This window comes from Oncorhynchus nerka, linkage group LG14 (genome assembly GCF_034236695.1).
Source record: "Oncorhynchus nerka isolate Pitt River linkage group LG14, Oner_Uvic_2.0, whole genome shotgun sequence".
NCBI classification, from domain to species: Eukaryota; Metazoa; Chordata; class Actinopteri; order Salmoniformes; family Salmonidae; genus Oncorhynchus; species Oncorhynchus nerka.
In genome coordinates this window covers 86,167,257-86,190,356 of record NC_088409.1, presented here as the reverse complement: position 1 = coordinate 86,190,356, position 23,100 = coordinate 86,167,257, and the positions used below count along the sequence as shown (strand labels likewise).

Below are 23,100 nucleotides of genomic sequence, written 5' to 3'. Positions count from 1 at the left end.
TTGGCATCTGGGGTGAACGAGGAGCGATTACGATAAGAGGAAACCAAGTCTAGATTTAACTTTAGCCTGCAGCTTTGATACGTGCTGAGAGAAGGACAGTGTACCATCAGATCGCCAGATGGAATCCAGGCAGCAGTGCAGCAGGCACTGGGAGGAAGCTTTTAATTGTGGAGGCAGGTTTCTTGTATAAAGGTCAGGTCTTTGAACAGCAGGTGGGGGCTTCAAAGGTTTCTTCAAAGACTCCTGCCACTTGTTGGGCCCAAAGACCTCGACTCATTTTACTTCACATTTTACTTGAATTTGTATCTGGTCTGTCCTTGCAAGCCTGGCAGCTCAGTTCCAGGTTGGATGGTGTCCTCAAATCAAATCAAAGTATATTTGTCACATGCGCCGAATACAACAGGTGTAGACCTCACAGTGAAATGCTTACTTACAGGCTCTAACCAACAGTGCAAAAAAAGGTATTAGGTGAACAATAGGTAAGTAAAGAAATAAAACAACAGTAAAAAAACAGTAGGGAGGCTATAACTGTTAGGAGTGTGTATTGGACGAGATGTCAGGTGCAGGAGAGCAGAGTATAGTGAACAGGCACACTTTTTAATCCGGTCAAAACACGGAACATCGACAAAAAGTAATACACGTAACAATATCCACAATATCAAAATACATGTAACACAATCAATCCTACACAAAGACATGATGGGGAACAGAGGAATGAATACATATTAATGGATTGGGGAATGAAAACCAGGTGTGCAGGGAACAAGACAAAACAAATGGATACATGAAAAATGGAGTGGAGATGGCTGGAAAGCCGGTGACGTCGACCTCCGAACACCGCCCAAACAAGGAGAGGAACCGACTTCGGCGGAAGTCGTGACAGTAACAGTAGGGAGGCTATATACAGTAGAGAGGCTATATACAGTAGCGAGGCTATATACAGTAGCGAGGCTATATACAGTAGCGAGGCTATATACAGTAGAGAGGCTATATACAGTAGAGAGGCTATATACAGTAGAGAGGTTATATACAGTAGAGAGGCTATATACAGTAGAGAGGTTATATACAGTAGAGAGGCTATATACAGTAGAGAGGTTATATACAGTAGAGAGGCTATATACAGTAGAGAGGCTATATACAGTAGAGAGGTTATATACAGTAGAGAGGCTATATACAGTAGAGAGGCTATATACAGTAGAGAGGTTATATACAGTAGCGAGGCTATATACAGTAGAGAGGCTATATACAGTAGAGAGGCTATATACAGTAGAGAGGTTATATACAGTAGAGAGGCTATATACAGTAGAGAGGCTATATACAGTAGAGAGGTTATATACAGTAGAGAGGCTATATACAGTAGAGAGGCTATATACAGTAGAGAGGTTATATACAGTAGAGAGGCTATATACAGTAGAGAGGTTATATACAGTAGAGAGGCTATATACAGTAGAGAGGTTATATACAGTAGAGAGGCTATATACAGTAGAGAGGCTATATACAGTAGAGAGGTTATATACAGTAGAGAGGCTATATACAGTATTTTTTATTTTTATTTTTTATTTCACCTTTATTTAACCAGGTAGGCTAGTTGAGAACAAGTTCTCATTTGCAACTGCGACCTGGCCAAGATAAAGCATAGCAGTGTGAACAGACAACACAGAGTTACACATGGAGTAAACAATTAACAAGTCAATAACACAGTAGAAAAAAAATGGGCAGTCTATATACAATGTGTGCAAAAGGCATGAGGAGGTAGGCGAATAATACAATTTTGCAGATTAACACTGGGGTGATAAATGATCAGATGGTCATGTACAGGTAGAGATATTGGTGTGCAAAAGAGCAGAAAAGTAAATAAATAAATAAAAAAACAGTATAAAAACAGTATGGGAATGAGGTAGGTGAAAATGGGTGGGCTATTTACCAATAGACTATGTACAGCTGCAGCGATCGGTTAGCTGCTCGGATAGCTGATGTTTGAAGTTGGTGAGGGAGATAAAAGTCTCCAACTTCAGCGATTTTGCAGTTCGTTCCAGTCACAGGCAGCAGAGTACTGGAACGAAAGGCGGCCAAATGAGGTGTTGGCTTTAGGGATGATCAGTGAGATACACCTGCTGGAGCGTGTGCTACGGATGGGTGTTGCCATCGTGACCAGTGAACTGAGATAAGGCGGAGCTTTACCTAGCATGGACTTGTAGATGACCTGGAGCCAGTGGGTCTGGCGACGAATATGTAGCGAGGGCCAGCCGACTAGAGCATACAAGTCGCAGTGGTGGGTGGTATAAGGTGCTTTGGTGACAAAACGGATGGCACTGTGATAGACTGCATCCAGTTTTCTGAGTAGAGTGTTGGAAGCCATTTTGTAGATGACATCGCCGAAATCGAGGATCGGTAGGATAGTCAGTTTTACTAGGGTAAGCTTGGCGGCGTGAGTGAAGGAGGCTTTGTTGCAGAATAGAAAGCCGACTCTTGATTTGATTTTCGATTGGAGATGTTTGATGTCTGGAAGGAGAGTTTGCAGTCTAGCCAGACACCTAGGTACTTATAGATGTCCACATATTCAAGGTCGGAACCATCCAGGGTGGTGATGCTAGTCGGGCATGCGGGTGCAGGCAGCGATCGGTTGAAAAGCATGCATTTGGTTTTACTCATTTACATTACATTTACATTTACATTACATTTAAGTCATTTAGCAGACGCTCTTATCCAGAGCGACTTACAAATTGGTGCATTCACCTTATGACATCCACTCGCGTTTAAGAGCAGTTGGAGGCCACGGAAGGAGTGCTGAATGGCATTGAAGCTCGTTTGGAGGTTAGATAGCACAGTGTACAATGACGGGCCGAAAGTATATAGAATGGTGTCGTCTGCGTAGAGGTGGATCAGGGAATCGCCCGCAGCAAGAGCAACATCATTGATATATACAGAGAAAAGAGTCGGCCCGAGAATTTAACCCTGTGGCACCCCCATAGAGACTGCCAGAGGACCGGACAGCATGCCCTCCGATTTGACACAATGAACTCTGTCTGCAAAGTAATTGGTGAACCAGGCAAGGCAGTCATCCGAGAAACCGAGGCTATTGAGTCTGCCGATAAGAATATGGTGATTGACAGAGTCGAAAGCCTTGGCGAGGTCGATGAAGACGGCTGCACAGTACTGTCTTTTATCGATGGCGGTTATGATATCGTTTAGTACCTTGAGCGTGGCTGAGGTGCACCCGTGACCGGCTCGGAAACCAGATTGCACAGCGGAGAAGGTACGGTGGGATTCGAGATGGTCAGTGACCTGTTTGTTGACTTGGCTTTCGAAGACCTTAGATAGGCAGGGCAGGATGGATATAGGTCTATAGCAGTTTGGGTCCAGGGTGTCTCCCCTTTGAAGAGGGGATGACAGCGGCAGCTTTCCAATCCTTGGGGATCTCAGACGATATGAAAGAGAGGTTGAACAGGCTGGTAATAGGGGTTGCGACAATGGCGGCAGATAGTTTCAGAAATAGAGGGTCCAGATTGTCAAGCCCAGCTGATTTGTACGGGTCTAGGTTTTGCAGCTCTTTCAGAACATCTGCTATCTGGATTTGGGTAAAGGAGAACCTGGAGAGGCTTGGGCGAGGAGCTGCGGGGGGGGCGGAGCTGTTGGCCGAGGTTGGAGTAGCCAGGCGGAAGGCATGGCCAGCCGTTGAGAAGTGCTTATTGAAGCTTTCGATAATCGTGGATTTATCGGTGGAGACCGTGTTACCTAGCCTCAGTGCAGTGGGCAGCTGGGAGGAGGTGCTCTTGTTCTCCATGGACTTCACAGTGTCCCAGAACTTTTTGGAGTTGGAGCTACAGGATGCAAACTTCTGCCTGAAGAAGCTGGCCTTAGCTTTCCTGACTGACTGCGTGTATTGGTTCCTGACTTCCCTGAACAGTTGCATATCACGGGGCTATTCGATGCTATTGCAGTCCGCCACAGGATGTTTTTGTGCTGGTCGAGGGCAGTCAGGTCTGGAGTGAACCAAGGGCTGTATCTGTTCTTGGTTCTGCATTTTTGAACGGAGCATGCTTATCTAAAATGGTGAGGAAGTTACTTTTAAAGAATGACCAGGCATCCTCAACTGACGGGATGAGGTCAATGTCCTTCCAGGATACCCGGGCCAGGTCGATTAGAAAGGCCTGCTCACAGAAGTGTTTTAGGGAGCGTTTGACAGTGATGAGGGGTGGTCGTTTGACTGCGGCTCCGTGGCGGATACAGGCAATGAGGCAGTGATCGCTGAGATCCTGGTTGAAGACTGCGGAGGTGTATTTGGAGGGCCAGTTGGTCAGGATGACGTCTATGAGGGTGCCCTTGTTTACAGAGTTAGGGTTGTACCTGGTGGGTTCCTTGATGATTTGAGTGAGATTGAGGGCATCTAGCTTACATTGTAGGACTGCCGGGGTGTTAAGCATATCCCAGTTTAGGTCACCTAACAGAACAAACTCTGAAGCTAGATGGGGGCGATCAATTCACAAATGGTGTCCAGGGCACAGCTGGGAGCTGAGGGTGGTCGGTAGCAGGCGGCAACAGTGAGAGACTTATTTCTGGAGAGGGTAATTTTCAAAATTAGTAGTTCGAACTGTTTGGGTATGGACCTGGAAAGTATGACATTACTTTGCAGGCTATCTCTGCAGTAGACTGCAACTCCGCCCCCTTTGGTAGTTCTATCTTGACGGAAGATGTTATAGTTGGGTATGGAAATCTCTGAATTTTTGGTGGCCTTCCTGAGCCAGGATTCAGACACGGCAAGGACATCAGGGTTAGCAGAGTGTGCTAAAGCAGTGAGTAAAACAAACTTAGGGAGGAGGCTTCTGATGTTGACATGCATAAAACCAAGGCTTTTTCGATCACAGAAGTCAACAAATGAGGGTACCTGGGGACATGCAGGGCCTAGGTTTACCTCCACATCACCCGCGGAACAGAGAAGGAGTAGTATGAGGGTGTCGCTAAAGGCTATCAAAACTGGTCGCCTAGAGCGTTGGGGGCAGAGGATAAGAGGAGCAGGTTTCTGGGCATGGTAGAATATATTCAGGGCATAATGCGCAGACAGGGGTATGGTGGGGTGCGGGTACAGCGGAGGTAGGCCCAGGCACTGGGTGATGATGAGAGAGGTTGTATCTCTGGACATGCTGGTTGTAATGGGTGAGGTCACCGCATGTGTGGGAGGTGGGACAAAGGAGGTAACAGGGGTATGCAGAGTGGGTCTAGGGGCTCCATTGTGAACTAAAACAATGATAACTAACCTGAACAACAGTATACAAGGCATATTGACATCTGAGAGAGACATACAGCGAGGCATACAGTAATCACAGGTGTTGAATTTGGAAAGCTAGCTAAAAACAGTAGGCGAGGCTAATCCGCTAGCACAACAAACAGCAGGTAAAATGGCGTTGACTAGGCAACGGGGCCGACAGGTAAGACAAACAAGCAGAAAGGAGTACCGTGATTAATGGACAGTCCAGCGTGCGTCAGCTATGTAGCCAAGAGATCAGTGTCCAGGGGGCAGCGGTAGCCAAGAGATCAGTGTCCAGGGGGCAGCGGTGGATGGGCAGGGGGGCTGGGCTGGCGAGTGTTATCCAGGTTTTTAAAAAACTAACAATGACTAACTAGCTTGTAGCTAGTTAGCTGGTTAGCGTCTGGAGGTTCTTGAGTGTGTCATAAAAATAAAAATAAGAGTCAAAGTAATAGCGATTCCGTATCACATTGGGTGAGGCAGGTTTCCGGAAGGTATAAACAAATTAAAAATCAAAAAGAGATAGAAAGTAAATGGGGTCAGAGAGTGATTGTGACGCGGTGGTTCAGACGGTTAGCAGGCCTGTGCTAACAAGCTAACAGTTCGTAGGCCCGAGCTAGACAAGGTAGCAGTTAGCGGACCGGAGCTTGACAAGCTAGCCGTTAGCAGGCCGAATTAGCAAGCAGGGAGATAGCGAGGGCTAGAGAGTTAACCTTTGAGGGACGTCGCGATGGGGTGAGTCTGTTTATTCCTCTTCATGCGGTGAGCTGGAGATACAGCGATTCAGAAAGCTCGCGGGCCTTGGCCAGCAGATGGATCTTTGGCGATGTCACAGCGGAAAAGCCTGTTGAAACCCCCTCGGACGATTATGTCGGCGGACCAGTCGTGATGGATCGGCGGGGCTCCGTGTCGGCAGTAGAGGGTCCAGGCCAATTGGCAAATTATGTATTTTTGGACTTCTTCGGCTAGTCGGGAGATGGGCTTAGCTCCAGGCTAGCTCCAGGCTAACTGGTGCTTGCTCTTGGACAGAGACGTTAGCCAGGAGTAGCCACTCGGATTGCAGCTAGCTATTTACGATGATCCGGTATAAAGGTTCAGAGCTTGCGGTAGGAATCCGGAGATGTGGTAGAGAAAAAGCAGTCTGATATGCTTTGGGTAGATGTCGCGCTGGTGTCCTAGTTAGCGTTGAAGACCGCTAGCAGTGGCTAGCTACTAGCTAGTAGCTAGTTAGCTGGCTAGCTTCTGATGAGGGTTCCGATTCTAAAGTATAGAAAAAGCAGATCCGTACCACATTGGGTGATGCGGGTTGCAGGAGAGTATATTCAGCACTATACAGGACAAGGACAAAACACACGTCCGACTGTCCGACTGCTACGCCATCTTGGAGGTTATATACAGTAGGGAGGCTATATACAGTAGAGAGGCTATATACAGTAGAGAGGCTATATACAGTAGAGAGGCTATATACAGTAGAGAGGTTATATACAGTAGAGAGGCTATATACAGTAGAGAGGCTATATACAGAAGCGAGGCTATATACAGTAGCGAGGCTATATACAGTAGAGAGGCTATATACAGAAGCGAGGCTATATACAGTAGAGAGGCTATATACAGTAGAGAGGTTATATACAGTAGAGAGGCTATATACAGTAGAGAGGTTATATACAGTAGAGAGGCTACATACGGACACTGGTTAGTCGGGCTGACTGATGTAGATATGGTTAAAGTGACTATACATACATGATAAACAGAGAGTAGCAGTAACGTAAAAGAGGGGTTGGCAGGTGGTGGGTGGCGGGACACAATGCAGATAGCCCGGTTAGCTAATGTGCGGAGGCACTGGTTGGTCGGGCCAATTGAGGTAGTATGTACATGCATGTATGTTAAAGTGACTATGCATATATGATAATCAGAGGCTCAGGTCTCTGCTGTTTGTTTGCTAGAGCACCCTCCGTATGACTTGGAAAAAGGAAACCTTAGTCTTGCCTGGCACCTATCCTTTCATATCCGCTTCCAGACACGATACTTTTTTTAGACTTTGTTTAATCCACAAATTTGGCCAAAAGCAGCCTACCTGCACGCGGTAGAGAAAGGGTACGGCAAAGCTTGCGCCCTCTATGACTATTGCTGTGTCTAACCTGCCCTATCTATCTATCTATCTATCTATCTATCTATCTATCTATCTATCTATCTATCTATCTATCTATATCTCTCTCTCTCTCTCTCTCTCTCTCTCTCTCTCTCTCTCTCTCTCTCTGTCTGTCTCTCTCCCTCATTTCCTCTCTCTGTCCTCCAGAGCGTCCCACCTTCCTGCGTCGGCCCATCAACCAAGTGGTCCTGGAGGAGGAGGGGGTAGAGTTCAGGTGCCAGGTGCAGGGAGACCCCCAGCCCAACGTACGCTGGAGGAAGAATGATGTTGATGTGCCCCGTGGGAGGTAAGACCCTTCTTCAGTAGTACTCTGTTTCCTCTATTTGATCAACTAATCGACATATCAGTAAACCAACCAATCAATCAATCTATCAAACAACCAACTAATCAACCAATCAATATATCAAACAAACAACCATTGAAATGTGCATTCGGGAAACACTTTACAGAAAAATATTCAAAGCTGGTTGAGAGGATGCCAAGGCTGTTGGAAAAGCATTCCAGATGAAGCTGGTTGAGAGAATGCCAAGAGAGTGGAAAGCTTTCATCAAGGCAAAGTGTGGCTACTTTGAAATCAATTCAAATATATTTTGATTTGTTTAATACTTTTTTGGTAAGTACATGATTCCATATGTGTTATTTCATAGTTTTGATGTCTTCTCTATTATTCTACAATGTAGAAAATAGTACAAATATAGAGAAACCCTTGAATTAGTAGGTGTGTCCAAACTTTTCACTGGTACTGTATATTCTTTGATGTCCTCCCTTGGCCCCCCTCTGTCTCCTCAATCATTAGCATTGAGTGATTGATCCTGTATAGCTGAGGTGTCATGATGTAGTTTATATAGACTAACTAAGGAGTGATCAATGTAAGAGAGACCACTCTCTCTCTCTCTCTCTCTCTCTCTCTCTCTCTCTCTCTCTCTCTCTCTCTCTCTGTCTCTCTCTCTCTGATGCCAGTTCTCTCTCACCTGCCAGCCAGCAGGCATTAAACAGGACCATTAGGCTGTTCACAACACTCATTAAGCACACAGGGTAACCCTGCTAGCAGCTAGACAAACACACTGTGCCCCCATAGCTCTGTCTGTCAATCAGTGGTCAGCCAACGTGGCCATAACAGAGGCCAGAGTCTGTAGGCAGGCAGGCAGGCAGGCAGTCAGGCAGACAGACAGACAGACAGACAGACAGACAGACAGACAGACAGACAGACAGACAGACAGACAGACAGACAGACAGACAGACAGACAGACAGACAGACAGACAGAAGACAGACAGACAGACAGACAGACAGACAGACAGACAGACAGACAGACAGACAGACAGACAGACAGACAGACAGACAGACAGACAGACAGACAGACAGACAGACAGGGTATCTATGAGTTTGCCAACTGAGAGCGTGACCCTGGGAGTGTGTGCAGGTGCAGCTGTACAGGTGAGCACTTGGCACAAAATCACACGCACACACACCACACAACAATAAACTCATTCACCCTTTCTGAGAGAGAAACAGAAAGAGCCTGTGGGTTCTGTGTGTGTCATAGTTTATACAGAAAACTGTCCCACTCTGGTTCCTGTTAAGCGTCTTCTCTCCAACTAGTGCCAGCAGTGATTTTGTTCTTGTTTGGTGCCCTCTATTGGCCCTGTACTCCCTGTGCCCCACTGTGGCTCACAGTCACTGCACAGAGAGTCAAAAGCAGGGCTGTGTCACGTCAGAAGCAGGGTTGTGTCACTACCAAGCTTCAAAGAGACTGGACTGTCCAACACTAGGGTCACTCACTGCTAAGGTCATCCAGTGATTAATTTAAGCCAGATCCTGCATCTCTCATTCCAGAACCTATTTTACTAGATCTGGTGCCTCTCTTTGCATGAAAAATGATTGTCACTGTTTGCAACATAAAAAAGTGATCCGTGTTGATTCGTGTTGCCAGCACTGAAATTCTCCTGCCCCGTATAAAATGTTATGTGAAAATGTGCCTGATAATTGATTTGTGTTGGGCCGGCCCGGATTTATGGTTTGCTCAACATTGTAAGCTAGGGACCAACGTACGGTTGTTTCTGTGGTGAGACAGAGAAGCTTGAATCTCTCACATAAGGTGATTTTTTTGTTTGTTCATGCATTCCAATTACCTCAGAGCTCCCCAGACCACCCCCCTATCGTGCCGTTCCGTCACCTCCCGATTTATAAATGAAGCACTAAGGTCATCACATTAAACACAGGCTAACAGACATTTGTCAAAGCTAGCTGCTAGCTGCTTTGTTTGTGTCTGATAAGGATAGGGTTCATAAAGTAGGGTTCATAGGGTAGGGTTCATAGGGTAGGGATCATAATGAAGGGTTCATAGGGTAGGGTTCATAGGGTAGGGTTCATAGGGTAGGGTTCATAGGGTAGGGTTCATGAGGTAGGGTTCATAGGGTAGGGTTCATAGGGTAGGGTCCATGAGGTAGGGTTCATAATGCAGGGTTCATAAGGTAGGGTTCATAGGGTAGGGTTCATAGGGTAGGGTTCATAGGGTAGGGTTCATGAGGTAGGGTTCATAGGGGAGGGTTCATAGGGTAGGGTCCATGAGGTAGGGTTCATAATGCAGGGTTCATAAGGTAGGGTTCATAGGGTAGCGTTCATAAGGTAGGGTTCATAGGGTAGGGTTCATGAGGTAGGGTTCATAATGAAGGGTTCATAGGGTAGGGTTCATAGGGTAGGGTTCATGAGGTAGGGTTCATAGGGTAGGGTTCATGAGGTAGGGTTCATAGGGTAGGGTTCATAGGGTAGGGTTCATGAGGTAGGGTTCATAGGGTAGGGTTCATAGGGTAGGGTCCATGAGGTAGGGTTCATAATGCAGGGTTCATAAGGTAGGGTTCATAGGGTAGGGTTCATAGGGTAGGGTTCATAGGGTAGGGTTCATAGGGTAGGGTTCATGAGGTAGGGTTCATAGGGTAGGGTTCATAGGGTAGGGTTCATAGGGTAGGGTTCATGAGGTAGGGTTCATAGGGTAGGGTTCATAGGGTAGGGTCCATGAGGTAGGGTTCATAATGCAGGGTTCATAAGGTAGGGTTCATAGGGTAGGGTTCAAAAGGTAGGGTTCATAAGGTAGGGTTCATAGGGTAGGGTTCATAATGCAGGGTTCATAAGGTAGGGTTCATAGGGTAGGGTTCATAGGGTAGGGTTCATGAGCTAAGCCAAATAGACACAACTAACTTACTCATTCATGTATTTGATGTAGCTTTGCCTTCAGGAAAGGACATAGTATTCATTGTAAAAATGTATTAACACACTCATGAGTTTAATAGCATAGGATAAATCCTAGAATAAGAATGACTCTCTTGCTGTATCTTGCCTTTTGAAGTACAGTCGTGTTTGGAGGAGAAAGCACGGAACATGGGAAACAAAGGCAACTAAATGATTAGACGATCACTATCTCAGTGTTCATAATTCCAGTGTTGTATTTTTTTCCAGAGCTATCTGTACTCACTCTCCTTTGAAGCAGACTGGATGAATGTGTGAAGGGGGTATTATTTTAATTTGGACATTCTCTGCAGTCTTTGTTGTCTCTGTGAGTGAACAGTCGTTTTATTGTACAAGTCAGTATCTTTCCCCACTGTGCAGCATATCTGCAGTTACAACATCAAACACACTGCCTGTCTGACAGACAGAAACTTCATAATATGGAATATAAATACATTTAATTCAGTCTGCCTGCAGATAATGATGCACACATTTTCACACTAACACACATAGCTGCCAGGATATTAAAATACATTGAACACCAGAACCAGTGCCAGCCCTGAAAGACACAACCATGCTGTGTGTATGTGCCTGTGCTTGTGTGTGAGCCTGTGTATGTGCCTGTGCTTGTGTGTGAGCCTGTCCTGATCCCCCCCTTCCCTCCATTTTATATATGTCCTGATCCCCCCTTCCCTCCATTTGATATATGTCCTGATCCCCCCCTTCCCTCCATTTGATATATGTCCTGATCCCCCCTTCCTCCATTTGATATATGTCCTCATCCCCCTTCCCTCCATTTTATATATGTCCTGATCCCCCCTTCCTCCATTTTATATATGTCCTGATCCCCCTTCCTCCATTTTATATATGTCCTGATATCCCCTTCCTCCATTTTATATATGTCCAGATCCCCCTTCCCTCCATTTTATATATGTCCTGATCCCCCTTCCCTCCATTTTATATATGTCCTGATCCCCCTTCCCTCCATTTTATATATGTCCTGATCCCCCCTTCCCTCCATTTTATATATGTCCTGATCCTCCCTTCCCTCCATTTTATATATGTCCTGATCCCCCTTCCCTCCATTTTATATATGTCCTGATCCCCCTTCCCTCCATTTTATATATGTCCTGATCCCCCTTCCCTTCATTTTATATATGTCCTGATCCCCCTTCCCTCCATTTGATATATGTCCTGATCCCCCCCTTCCCTCCATTTTATATGTCCTGATCCCCCTTCCCTCCATTTTATATATGCCCAGATCCCCCTTCCTCCATTTTATATATGTCCTGATCCCCCTTCCCTCCATTTTATATATGTCCTGATCCCCCTTCCCTCCATTTTATATATGTCCAGATCCCCCTTCCCTCCATTTTATATATGTCCTGATCCCCCCCTTCCCTCCATTTTATATATGTCCTGATCCCCCTTCCCTCCATTTTATATATGTCCTGATCCCCCCTTCCCTCCATTTTATATATGTCCTGATCCCCTTCCCTCCATTTTATATATGTCCTGATCCCCCTTCCTCCATTGTATATATGTCCTGATCCCCCTTCCCTCCATTTTATATATGTTCTGATCCCCCCCTTCCTCCATTGTATATATGTCCTGATTCCCCCCTTCCCTCCATTTTATATATGTCCTGATGCCCCCCTCCACCCTGTCTGCCTCACAGTGATTGGCTTGTCCCGTAGCTACCGTCTGCTGTCTACGAATCATGCAGATCATGGTGCTATTAGCCCTAGACACGGATCTAAGATCAGTTTTGTAGTTATCCCCTAATGGTTTAGGTTATATTGTTCTTGTCCTTTTCGTAAAAAGTAATTTTAAAGTGTGTGCATGACACTGCAACAAATTTTGCCCAAGGGGACAATGACGTCGGTAAAGTAGATCTGTACATCTTCTACCAGGAGCGCTGCCAGAGCCCATGGCGCCATGGTAACCACAGCTAGGCATTTTAGAGTTTGTCAGAGTGGTTCTGAACAGACGCTGAAACTCTATAGGGAGATGTAGGAGATACAGCAGGAAAAACTCTACAGCAAAGATCCCCTCACTGACAGATGCCTGGCAGATTGTGTGTGTGTATGTGTGTGTGTGTGTGTGTGTGTGTGTGTGTGTGTGTGTGTGTGTGTGTGTGTGTGTGTGTGTGTGTGTGTGTGTGTGTGTTTCAAAGGACGATAGCTGGAGCTTCAGATGAGTAAACGTCTCTTTAATGTTCTTGGTTGCTCTAGTTGTCTCTCAGGGAAACACAGACACTGGTACACAGGCCCTGGTATGAGGTAACGCAGGGAGAGTGTGGTGGTGTTTTCACTATGGTGAATAGAGGCTTAGTGGCACATTTTACAAGATTGCAGTGTGTGTTGCTGTACTAGGGTAGCTTTAACGCTGGTATAAACATAATCATGTGTTATGCGACCAAACACACAGGCTTGAACCAAATCTGTAGAACTTGTGTGTAACGTCCATATGGCTGGAAGAGGGAGGTTTCTTTACATCATTCAGTAATTTGTGTTTGTGTCAGACAGTTGTGTTACAGACAGTTGTGTTACAGACAGTGTTGTTACAGACAGTCATGTTACAGACAGTGTTGTTACAGACAGTGGTGTTACAGACAGTGTTGTTACAGACAGTGGTGTTACAGACAGTTGTGTTACAGACAGTGGTGTTACAGACAGTGGTGTTTCAGACAGTTGTGTTACAGACAGTGGTGTTACAGACAGTGGTGTTACAGACAGTTGTGTTACAGACAGTTGTGTTACAGACAGTGGTGTTACAGACAGTGGTGTTACAGACAGTGGTGTTACAGACAGTTGTGTTACAGACAGTAGTGTTACAGACAGTGGTGTTACAGACAGTGGTGTTACAGACAGTGGTGTTAGACAGTGTTGTTAGACAGTGTGGTTAGACAGTGTTGTTAGACAGTGGTGTTACAGACAGTGGTGTTAGACAGTGTTGTTAGACAGTGGTGTTAGACAGTGTTGTTAGACAGTGGTGTTACAGACAGTGGTGTTAGACAGTGATGTTACAGACAGTGTTGTTAGACAGTGGTGTTACAGACAGTGGTGATACAGACAGTGGTGTTACAGACAGTGATGTTACAGACAGTGTTGTTAGACCGTGGTGTTACAGACAGTTGTGTTACAGACAGTGGTGTTACAGACAGTGGTGTTACAGACAGTTATGTTACAGACAGTTGTGTTACAGACAGTGGTGTTACAGACAGTTGTGTTAGAGACAGTGGTGTTACAGAAGGTGTTACAGACAGTGGTGTTACAGACAGTTGTGTTACAGACAGTGGTGTTACAGACAGTGGTGTTACAGACAGTTGTGTTACAGACAGTGTTGTTACAGACAGTGGTGTTACAGAGAGTGTTGTTAGACAGTTGTGTTAGAGACAGTGGTGTTACAGACAGTGGTGTTACAGACAGTTGTGTTACAGACAGTGGTGTTACAGACAGTTGTGTTAGAGACAGTGGTGATACAGACAGTTGTGTTACAGACAGTGTTGTTACAGACAGTTGTGTTACAGACAGTGTTGTTACAGACAGTCATGTTACAGACAGTGGTGTCACAGACAGTGGTGTTACAGACAGTGGTGTTACAGAGAGTGTTGTTAGACAGTTGTGTTAGAGACAGTGGTGTTACAGACAGTGTTGTTAGAGACAGTGGTGTTACAGACAGTTATGTTACAGACAGTTGTGTTACAGACAGTGGTGTTACAGACAGTTGTGTTAGAGACAGTGGTGTTACAGAAGGTGTTACAGACAGTGGTGTTACAGACAGTTGTGTTACAGACAGTGGTGTTACAGACAGTTGTGTTACAGACAGTCATGTTACAGACAGTGGTGTTACAGACAGTGGTGTTACAGACAGTTGTGTTACAGACAGTGTTGTTACAGACAGCTGTGTTACAGACAGTGGTGTTACAGACAGTGGTGTTTCAGACAGTGGTGTTACAGACAGTTGTGTTACAGACAGTGGTGTTACAGACAGTGGTGTTACAGACAGTGGTGTTACAGACAGTTGTGTTACAGACAGTGGTGTTACAGACAGTGGTGTTACAGACAGTTGTGTTACAGACAGTTGTGTTACAGACAGTGGTGTTACAGACAGTTGTGTTACAGACAGTGGTGTTACAGACAGTTGTGTTACAGACAGTGGTGTTACAGACAGTGGTGTTACAGACAGTTGTGTTACAGACAATTGTGTTGTTAGACAGTTGTGTTACAGACAGTGTTGTTACAGACAGTGGTGTTACAGAGAGTGTTGTTAGACAGTTGTGTTAGAGACAGTGGTGTTACAGACAGTGGTGTTACAGACAGTTGTGTTACAGACAGTGTTGTTACAGACAGTCATGTTACAGACAGTGGTGTTACAGACAGTGTTGTTACAGACAGTGGTGTTACAGACAGTGGTGTTACAGACAGTGTTGTTACAGACAGTGGTGTTACAGAGAGTGTTGTTAGACAGTTGTGTTAGAGACAGTGGTGTTACAGACAGTGTTGTTAGAGACAGTGGTGTTACAGACAGTTATGTTACAGACAGTTGTGTTACAGACAGTGGTGTTACAGACAGTGGTGTTACAGACAGTGGTGTTACAGAGAGTGTTGTTAGACAGTTGTGTTACAGACAGTTGTGTTAGAGACAGTGGTGTTACAGAAGGTGTTACAGACAGTGGTGTTACAGACAGTTGTGTTACAGACAGTGGTGTTACAGACAGTTGTGTTACATACAGTTGTTACAGACAGTCATGTTACAGACAGTGGTGTTACAGACAGTGGTGTTACAGACAGTTGTGTTACAGACAGTGTTGTTACAGACAGCTGTGTTACAGACAGTGGTGTTACAGACAGTGGTGTTTCAGACAGTGGTGTTACAGACAGTTGTGTTACAGACAGTGGTGTTACAGACAGTGGTGTTACAGACAGTGGTGTTACAGACAGTTGTGTTACAGACAGTGGTGTTACAGACAGTGGTGTTACAGACAGCTGTGTTACAGACAGTTGTGTTACAGACAGTGGTGTTACAGACAGTTGTGTTACAGACAGTGGTGTTACAGACAGTGGTGTTACAGACAGTTGTGTTACAGACAGTGGTGTTACAGACAGTGGTGTTACAGACAGTTGTGTTACAGACAGTTGTGTTGTTAGACAGTGGTGTTTCAGACAGTGTTGTTACAGACAGTTGTGTTAGAGACAGTTGTGTTAGAGACAGTGGTGTTGTCATTCTTCACCTCCACATTTTATGCAGAAAAATAGATGGCAGGCTACGACTTCTGTATCCATTACTTCCATCTGGTATTCATCCTTGCGTGTGTGTGTCTGTGTGTGTGTGTGTATGGGGGTTGTTCACCCCTCCTCTACTCTGCAGCTGGAACCTGTCCAGCCCTCTACAGCTGAGTCTTGTAAGAGCCGTCGTGTCACTAAGTGATAGTATAGAACAATTTATTAAAATCAATACTGCCCATTCGTGTGCCTACAATATGAAGTCAGCCAGTAAAAAATGAAAGACATACGGTAGCAGAAAATAGCAGAGAACTATTCTATGTCTTTAATTAGGGCGAATGTGTGGATACATCCTTATTCTACCAAGTGTATAGATAATTGATCCTCATCTCTGGTGGGAAAATCTTCAAATGGCTCCTGTCTCCATCCTCTCATGTGAGGAAAAACACTTTGAGCCTTTGCACACATATACAAGTGGCCTTTGCCACACACACACACACACACACACACACACACACACACACACACACACACACACACACACACACACACACACACACACACACACACACACACACACACACACACACAATCTGCCAGGCATCTGTCAGTGAGGGGATTTTTGCTGTAGAGTTTTTCCTGCTGTATCTCCTACATCTCCCTATAGAGTTTCAGCGTCTGTTCAGAACCACTCTGACAAACTCTAAAATGCCTAGCTGTGGTTACCATGGCGCCATGGGCTCTGGCAGCGCTCCTGGTAGAAGATGTACAGATCTACTTTACCGACGTCATTGTCCCCTTGGGCAAAATTTGTTGCAGTGTCATGCACACACTTTAAAATTACTTTTTACGAAAAGGACAAGAACAATATAACCTAAACCATTAGGGGATAAATACAAAACTGATCTTAGATCAGTGTGTTGAGTAAAAGCACCATGGTCTGTGTGGTTGGTAGATGGCAGACGAGACAAGCTACGAGACAAGCTGTAAAAGGAGAAGAAGAGTAGGGGAGGTGGGAGAGCACTGGCCTAGAGCCCTACAGAGGGAAGATGACAAGACATAAGGCTGGTTAATTGATTTTGTCCCGCGGTTGACAAACTCTCAACAGGTTAGTCTGGCTGCTTGGATCAGACTCAGGTAGAGTGACAGGCAGAGTGTATGAAACAGGATCACCCTGCACTGTCTATCAGAGCATAGCAGAGAAGAGAGGATACCTTCTCTGAGCTACAGCCACACAGTCAGACAGACTGAGAGTGGAGAGAGCTGGCCTCAGTCCCACACCTGAATCCTGGGAGACTGACTCATTTATGTTACTGTACAGCACCTGTACAACACCTCACACACACACACACACACACACACACACACACACACACACACACACACACACACACACACACACACACACACACACACACACACACACACACACACACACACACACACACACACACACACACACACACACAGGTGATAAGAAGCTCTCACATTGAGACAGCAAGGACACTTCAGGTGACACACAGATGAGTGTTTTTGAAAGATCTTTGAGTCCCTACTTTCCCTTGAGCCACATTAGTTTGATGTCGAGGTCAGGTGTGCTATAAAACTACTGTAGCACTTCTCCAGCAGCAGCACAGGCACAGTTTGGGAGTCAAGAGTTCTTCCTCAGTCCAGTACTCATTATAGTCTTAGCTCTGTGTATCAAACACCTCAACTCTGTGGGCCCTGCCCTGTGTATCAAACACCTCAACTCTGTGGGCCCTGCCCTGTGTATCAAACACATCAACTCTGTGGGCCCTGCCCTGTGTATCAAACACCTCAACTCTGTGGGCCCTGCCCTGGGTATCAAACACCTCAACTCTGTGGGCCCTGCCCTGTGTATCAAACACCTCAACTCTGTGGGCCCTGCCCTGTGTATCAAACACCTCAACTCTGTGGGCCCTGCCCTGTGTATCAAACACCTCAACTCTGTGGGCCCTGCCCTGTGTATCAAACACATCAACTCTGTGGGCCCTGCCCTGTGTATCAAACACCTCAACTCTGTGGGCCCTGCCCTGGGTATCAAACACCTCAACTCTGTGGGCCCTGCCCTGTGTATCAAACACCTCAACTCTGTGGGCCCTGCCCTGTGTATCAAACACCTCAACTCTGTGGGCCCTGCCCTGTGTATCAAACACCTCAACTCTGTGGGCCCTGCCCTGTGTATCAAACACCTCAACTCTGTGGGCCCTGCCCTGTGTATCAAACACCTCAACTCTGTGGGCCCTGCTCTGTGTATCAAACACCTCAACTCTGTGGGCCCTGCCCTGGGTATGCAGTTAACGAACCAGAAAAATGCTGCCTTGTCTTAGCATGTGTTTTTCATTCCCGTAACTCGACGTCTCTCTGCATATGAAAGCTAGTAACTTTGAGTATGGGTGTGCATGGTACTGTATGATTTTGTATCAGTGGAGGCTGCTGAGTGGAGGACGGGTCATAATAATGGCTGGAACGGAGCAAATGGAATGGTGTCAAACATCTGGAAACCATGGAAACCATGTGTTTGATGTACTTGATACCACCAGTAACACTCCAGTCATTACCACGAGACCGGCCTCCCCAATTAAGGTGCCACCAGCCTCCTGTGTGTTGTGTACTGTACCGTGTGTATTTCCCTGTGTGTGTTTATTTGTGTGTGTGTTCTGTAGTTCAGGGCGAGGGAGAGGCTAGGCAGCAGGGTGAACTTGGCTCTGCTCTACCCTCCACAACCTTTTCATATTCCATGTGTAATTACATACCTCCTCTTATAGAGATCAGAGCTCTAAACCGAGCCAGCTTCAGGGAAGAGCTACTGTTTCTCCCTCTCTCTCAATGTGTGTGTGTGTGTGTGTGTGTGTGTGTGTGTGTGTGTGTGTGTGTGTGTGTGTGTGTGTGTGTGTGTGTGTGTGTGTGTGTGTGTGTGTGTGTGTGTGTGTGTGTGTGTGCGTGCGTGTGTGTGCGCATGTACAGGTAGACTGTGTGTGTGTGTGTTTGAGTGTGTGTGTGTGTGTGTGTGTGTGCATGTACAGGTAGACTGTGTGTGTGTGTGTCTGTGTGTGTGTGTGTGTGTGTGTGTGTGTGTGTGTGTGTGTGTGTGTGTGTGTGTGTGTGTGTGTGTGTGTGTGTGTGTGTGTGTGTGTGTGTGTGTGTGTGTGAGTGTGTTTGAGTGTATTTTATCCACCAGCGTTTCCACTGTTCTTGTAATCTTAGCTGATTTGTTCTAGGATGTTGATTACAGATTGATTGTGTCATGTTTCCCTCTAAATACATACATTTTGATAGTTTGATAGATGGAAAGAACCGAAATAAACACATGTTGTATGATGTTATTCAGTGTGGTCAATATGTTCCCTGCTTGCTGAGTGTGTCCATGCATCGATGGCCATGTGTGGGAACCTGTCAAAACAACATGGCAGTTTTCATTCATATCAATGATCACAATGGGCATCTGTGCCATTCCTGCACCTCCCTAACCCCCCGCTCCTCCACCCGCCCCCACTCCTCAGATATAATGTTCTCTTCCAAGTCTTGTTTTTCCGTCTCAGCCTGAGGCAGAGTCAGAGAAGGACTGTCTCTAGGCTCCATTAGCTTGTTTGTTTTCCATCAGACAGGCTCATCTCAAATGGCGCTGTGTCATTCCTTTGGAGGCCTCTCTCACCATTCAAACAATAACAGCATTATTCTCCTCCCCACCTCCACACAACCTGCTCTGCCCTGACTCCCCTGTCTCTCCCCAAAACAAAGCATTTTGTCATGACTCAGTCAAATAATTGTACTTTTGTTAAGGGCCAGTGTGATAGATAGAGCTGGCAGTCAGGGCGAAGGAATGCACTTCAATAAAGCTGCCTTTGAAACATTTGCTCAGGAAATGTCGAGAGAGAGAGCGAGAGAGAGAGAGAGAGAGAGAGAGAGAGAGAGAACAGATTTGTTCAGCAGCTGCTGGTGGCACGGGGCCATCAGTTCACCTTAGACCTGAGCTGTGGGGCTGTGGTCTCTCTCTACACACCACATCACTGTTCTCAGGTAGATACAGTATGGAAATCTTGAGCTTAAAACTAGACCAGGATTCAGATTTTGGTGTGAAAATGTTGGTAAGAACCTGTATGGCCTGGCATTTTGTCTCTTCAGGTCTCTCTCTCTCTCTCTCTCTCTCTCTCTCTCTCTCTCTGTCTGTGTTGCCCCTCAGTATTTCAGAGTGTCTGAGTGACATACTGGGTACAGACTGTTGTCTGGCTGTCATACAGCCTTCACACATCACCAAACCCCTCCCCACACCACCCCACCAACTCAACACAACACTCACATTGCCATGCTAACCGCACTTCCAGAAGCCAGGGCAACTAATCAAACCATCATCCTTCTCTTGTCAACTGCCATACAACCCCCACAACTCCCAACCCCTCTCTCTCTCTCTCTGTATCTCTCTCTCTCTTTGTCTCTCTTTCTCAAACACTCACCACCTCTCAGTTCAGCCTGTTAGATACCTCAAACCACAGGTTTGGGATCAGAGGACAGCCTGACTAAATACATGTAGACAGTGTTTTTTAAAACATTAAAAAAAATGTGATGACATCCCCAGCTCCAGCTCCAGTCATGTAAATCTCCCCATCTCCAGTCATGTAAATCCCCCCCATCTCCAGTCATGTAAATCCCTCCCAGCTCCAGTCATGTAAATCCCCCCAGCTCCAGTCATGTAAATCCCCCACAGCTCCAGTCATGTAAATCCTCAACCACCCCCAGCTCCAGCCATGTAAATCCCCCCTTATCCCCAGCTCCAGTCATGTAAATCCCCCCCCATCCCCAGCTCCAGTCATGTAAACCCCCCCCATCCCAAGCTCCAGTCATGTAAATCCCCCCACCCCAGCTCCAGTCATGTACCCCCCAGCTCCAGTCATGTAAATCTCCCCCACCCCTATAAATCCCCCCTTCCATCCCCAGCTCCAGTCATGTAAATCTCCCCCACCCCTATAAATCCCCCCTCCCATCCCCAGCTCCAGTCATCTAAATCTGGAACTGCTATACTGTACTGAAGGTTATATGTAGTACCACATATGAATTTGTGCTAACACACACACACACACACACACACACACACACACACACACACATACACACACACACACACACACACACACACACACACACACACCATACATATTGAAGTGGTGTGGGGTTTCCAGCTGACAGCAGCCCGTGTGTCATCGTTGAATAACTGATCCTCCTTCCTTCCAAATCTTCTATGGTCACAATGAACAGTGTTGTTTCTAAATACGGTTTCCTCTTCAGGAGTGGAATGCTGTATATACGTTCTCATAGAGATGGTGGTGAAGGAAAATGTCACATTTAGTTAGTTTATCATAATAATCGCCACAAGGCTTGCACTGATGGGTTCACTCAACACTGTGTATTAGCTTTGGACTCAAAACAATTATTATATTATTTCAAAAAATGCAATGTCAACAGAATACATTTAATCTGACAGTGTTGTGTGTGTTTTCCAGGTATTCTCATCAGAAGACATTTAATCTGACAGTGTTGTGTGTGTTTTCCAGGTACGAGATCAAGTATGACAAGGAGGACTACCTGCTGAGAGTGAAGAAGGCATCGGCCAGTGACGAGGGCACCTTCACCTGCCTGGCAGAGAACCGGGTGGGCAAGGTGGAGGCCTCTGCCAGCCTCACCGTCAGAGGTGAATGAGGACTGTCCACTGGCTCTCACCTCTTTCCCCCTTTCATCCTATAATCCTGAGCAAGTTCAGAATGCCAATCAGAACAGCTTGGCATCTTACAATTGTTTTAGTTTATCAGAAATGGGTATAAGTAAGACATCAATTCTACTCGGAACAGACATACATTTTAAGTTTGTGATAAGTAGTAGTATGACTAGTAGTATGACTAGTAGTGTGACTAGTAGTGTGACTAATCGAATGACTAGTAGTATGACTAGTAGATTGACTAGTAGTATGACTAGTAGAATGACTAGTAGAATGACTAGTAGATTGACTAGTAGTATGACTAGTAGCATGGCTAGTAGTGTGACTAGTAGTATGACTAGTAATATGACTAGTAGAATGACTAGTAGTGTGACTAGTAGAATGATTAGTAGTATGACTAGTAGTGTGAGAATTAGTATGACCAGTAGTGTGACTAGTAGAATGACCAGTAGTGTAACTAGCAGAGTGACTAGTAGTATGACTAGTAGTATCACTAGTATAATCACTAGTAGTGAGATTAGTATAATCACTAGTAGTGTAACTAGTAGAGTGACTAGTAGTGTGACAAGTAGTATGACTAGTAGAATGACTAGTAGTATGACTAGCAGAGTGACTAGTAGTATGACTAGTAGTATCACTAGTATAATCACTAGTAGTGAGACTAGTAGAATCACTAGTAGTGTAACTAGTAGAGTGACTAGTAGTGTGACAAGTAGTGTGACTAGTACTGTGACTAGTAGTGTGACTAGTAGAGTGACTAGTAGAATGACTAGTAGAATGACTAGTAGAATGATTAGTAGAATGACTAGTAGTATGACTAGTAGAATGACTAGTAGAATGACTAGTAGAATGATTAGTAGTATGACTAGTAGAATGACTAGTAGTATGACTAGTAGAATGACTAGTAGTGTGACTAGTAGTATGACCAGTATAATGACTAGTAGAATGATTAGTAGTATGACTAGTAGAATGACTAGTAGAATGACTAGTAGTGTGACTAGTAGTATGACCAGTATAATGACTAGTAGTATGACTAGTAGAATGACTAGTAGAATGACTAGTATAATGACTAGTAGTATGACTAGTAGAATGACTAGTAGAATGACTAGTATTATGACTAGTAGAATGACTAGTAGAATGACTAGTAGTATGACCAGTATAATGACTAGTATAATGACTAGTAGTGTGACTAGTAGAGTGACTAGTATTGTGACTAGTAGAGTGACTAGTAGAGTGACTAGTAGTGTGACTAGTAGAGTGACTAGTATTGTGACTAGTAGAATGACTAGTAGAATGACTAGTAGTATGACTAGTAGAATGACTAGGAGAATGATTAGTAGTATGACTAATAGTATGACTAGTAGTTTGACTAGTAGAATGACTAGTTTTGAGACTAGTAGAATGACTAGTAGAATGACTAGTAGTATGACTAGTAGAATGACTAGGAGAATGATTAGTAGTATGACTAATAGTATGACTAGTAGAATGACTCGTTTTGAGACTAGTAGAGTGACTAGTAGAGTG

General features: G+C 45.3%; 1 protein-coding gene across 1 annotated transcript in view; it reads left to right on the top strand.

Moving 5' to 3' along the window:
* The window catches only part of LOC115115523 (roundabout homolog 2-like), a 392,283-nt gene that overhangs the window by 261,246 nt on the left and 107,937 nt on the right, over positions 1–23,100 (top strand). The window contains 2 exon segments of the mRNA XM_065000507.1: positions 7,542–7,680; positions 21,416–21,552. Of these exon segments, the coding sequence (XP_064856579.1) occupies positions 7,542–7,680; positions 21,416–21,552 (276 nt within the window).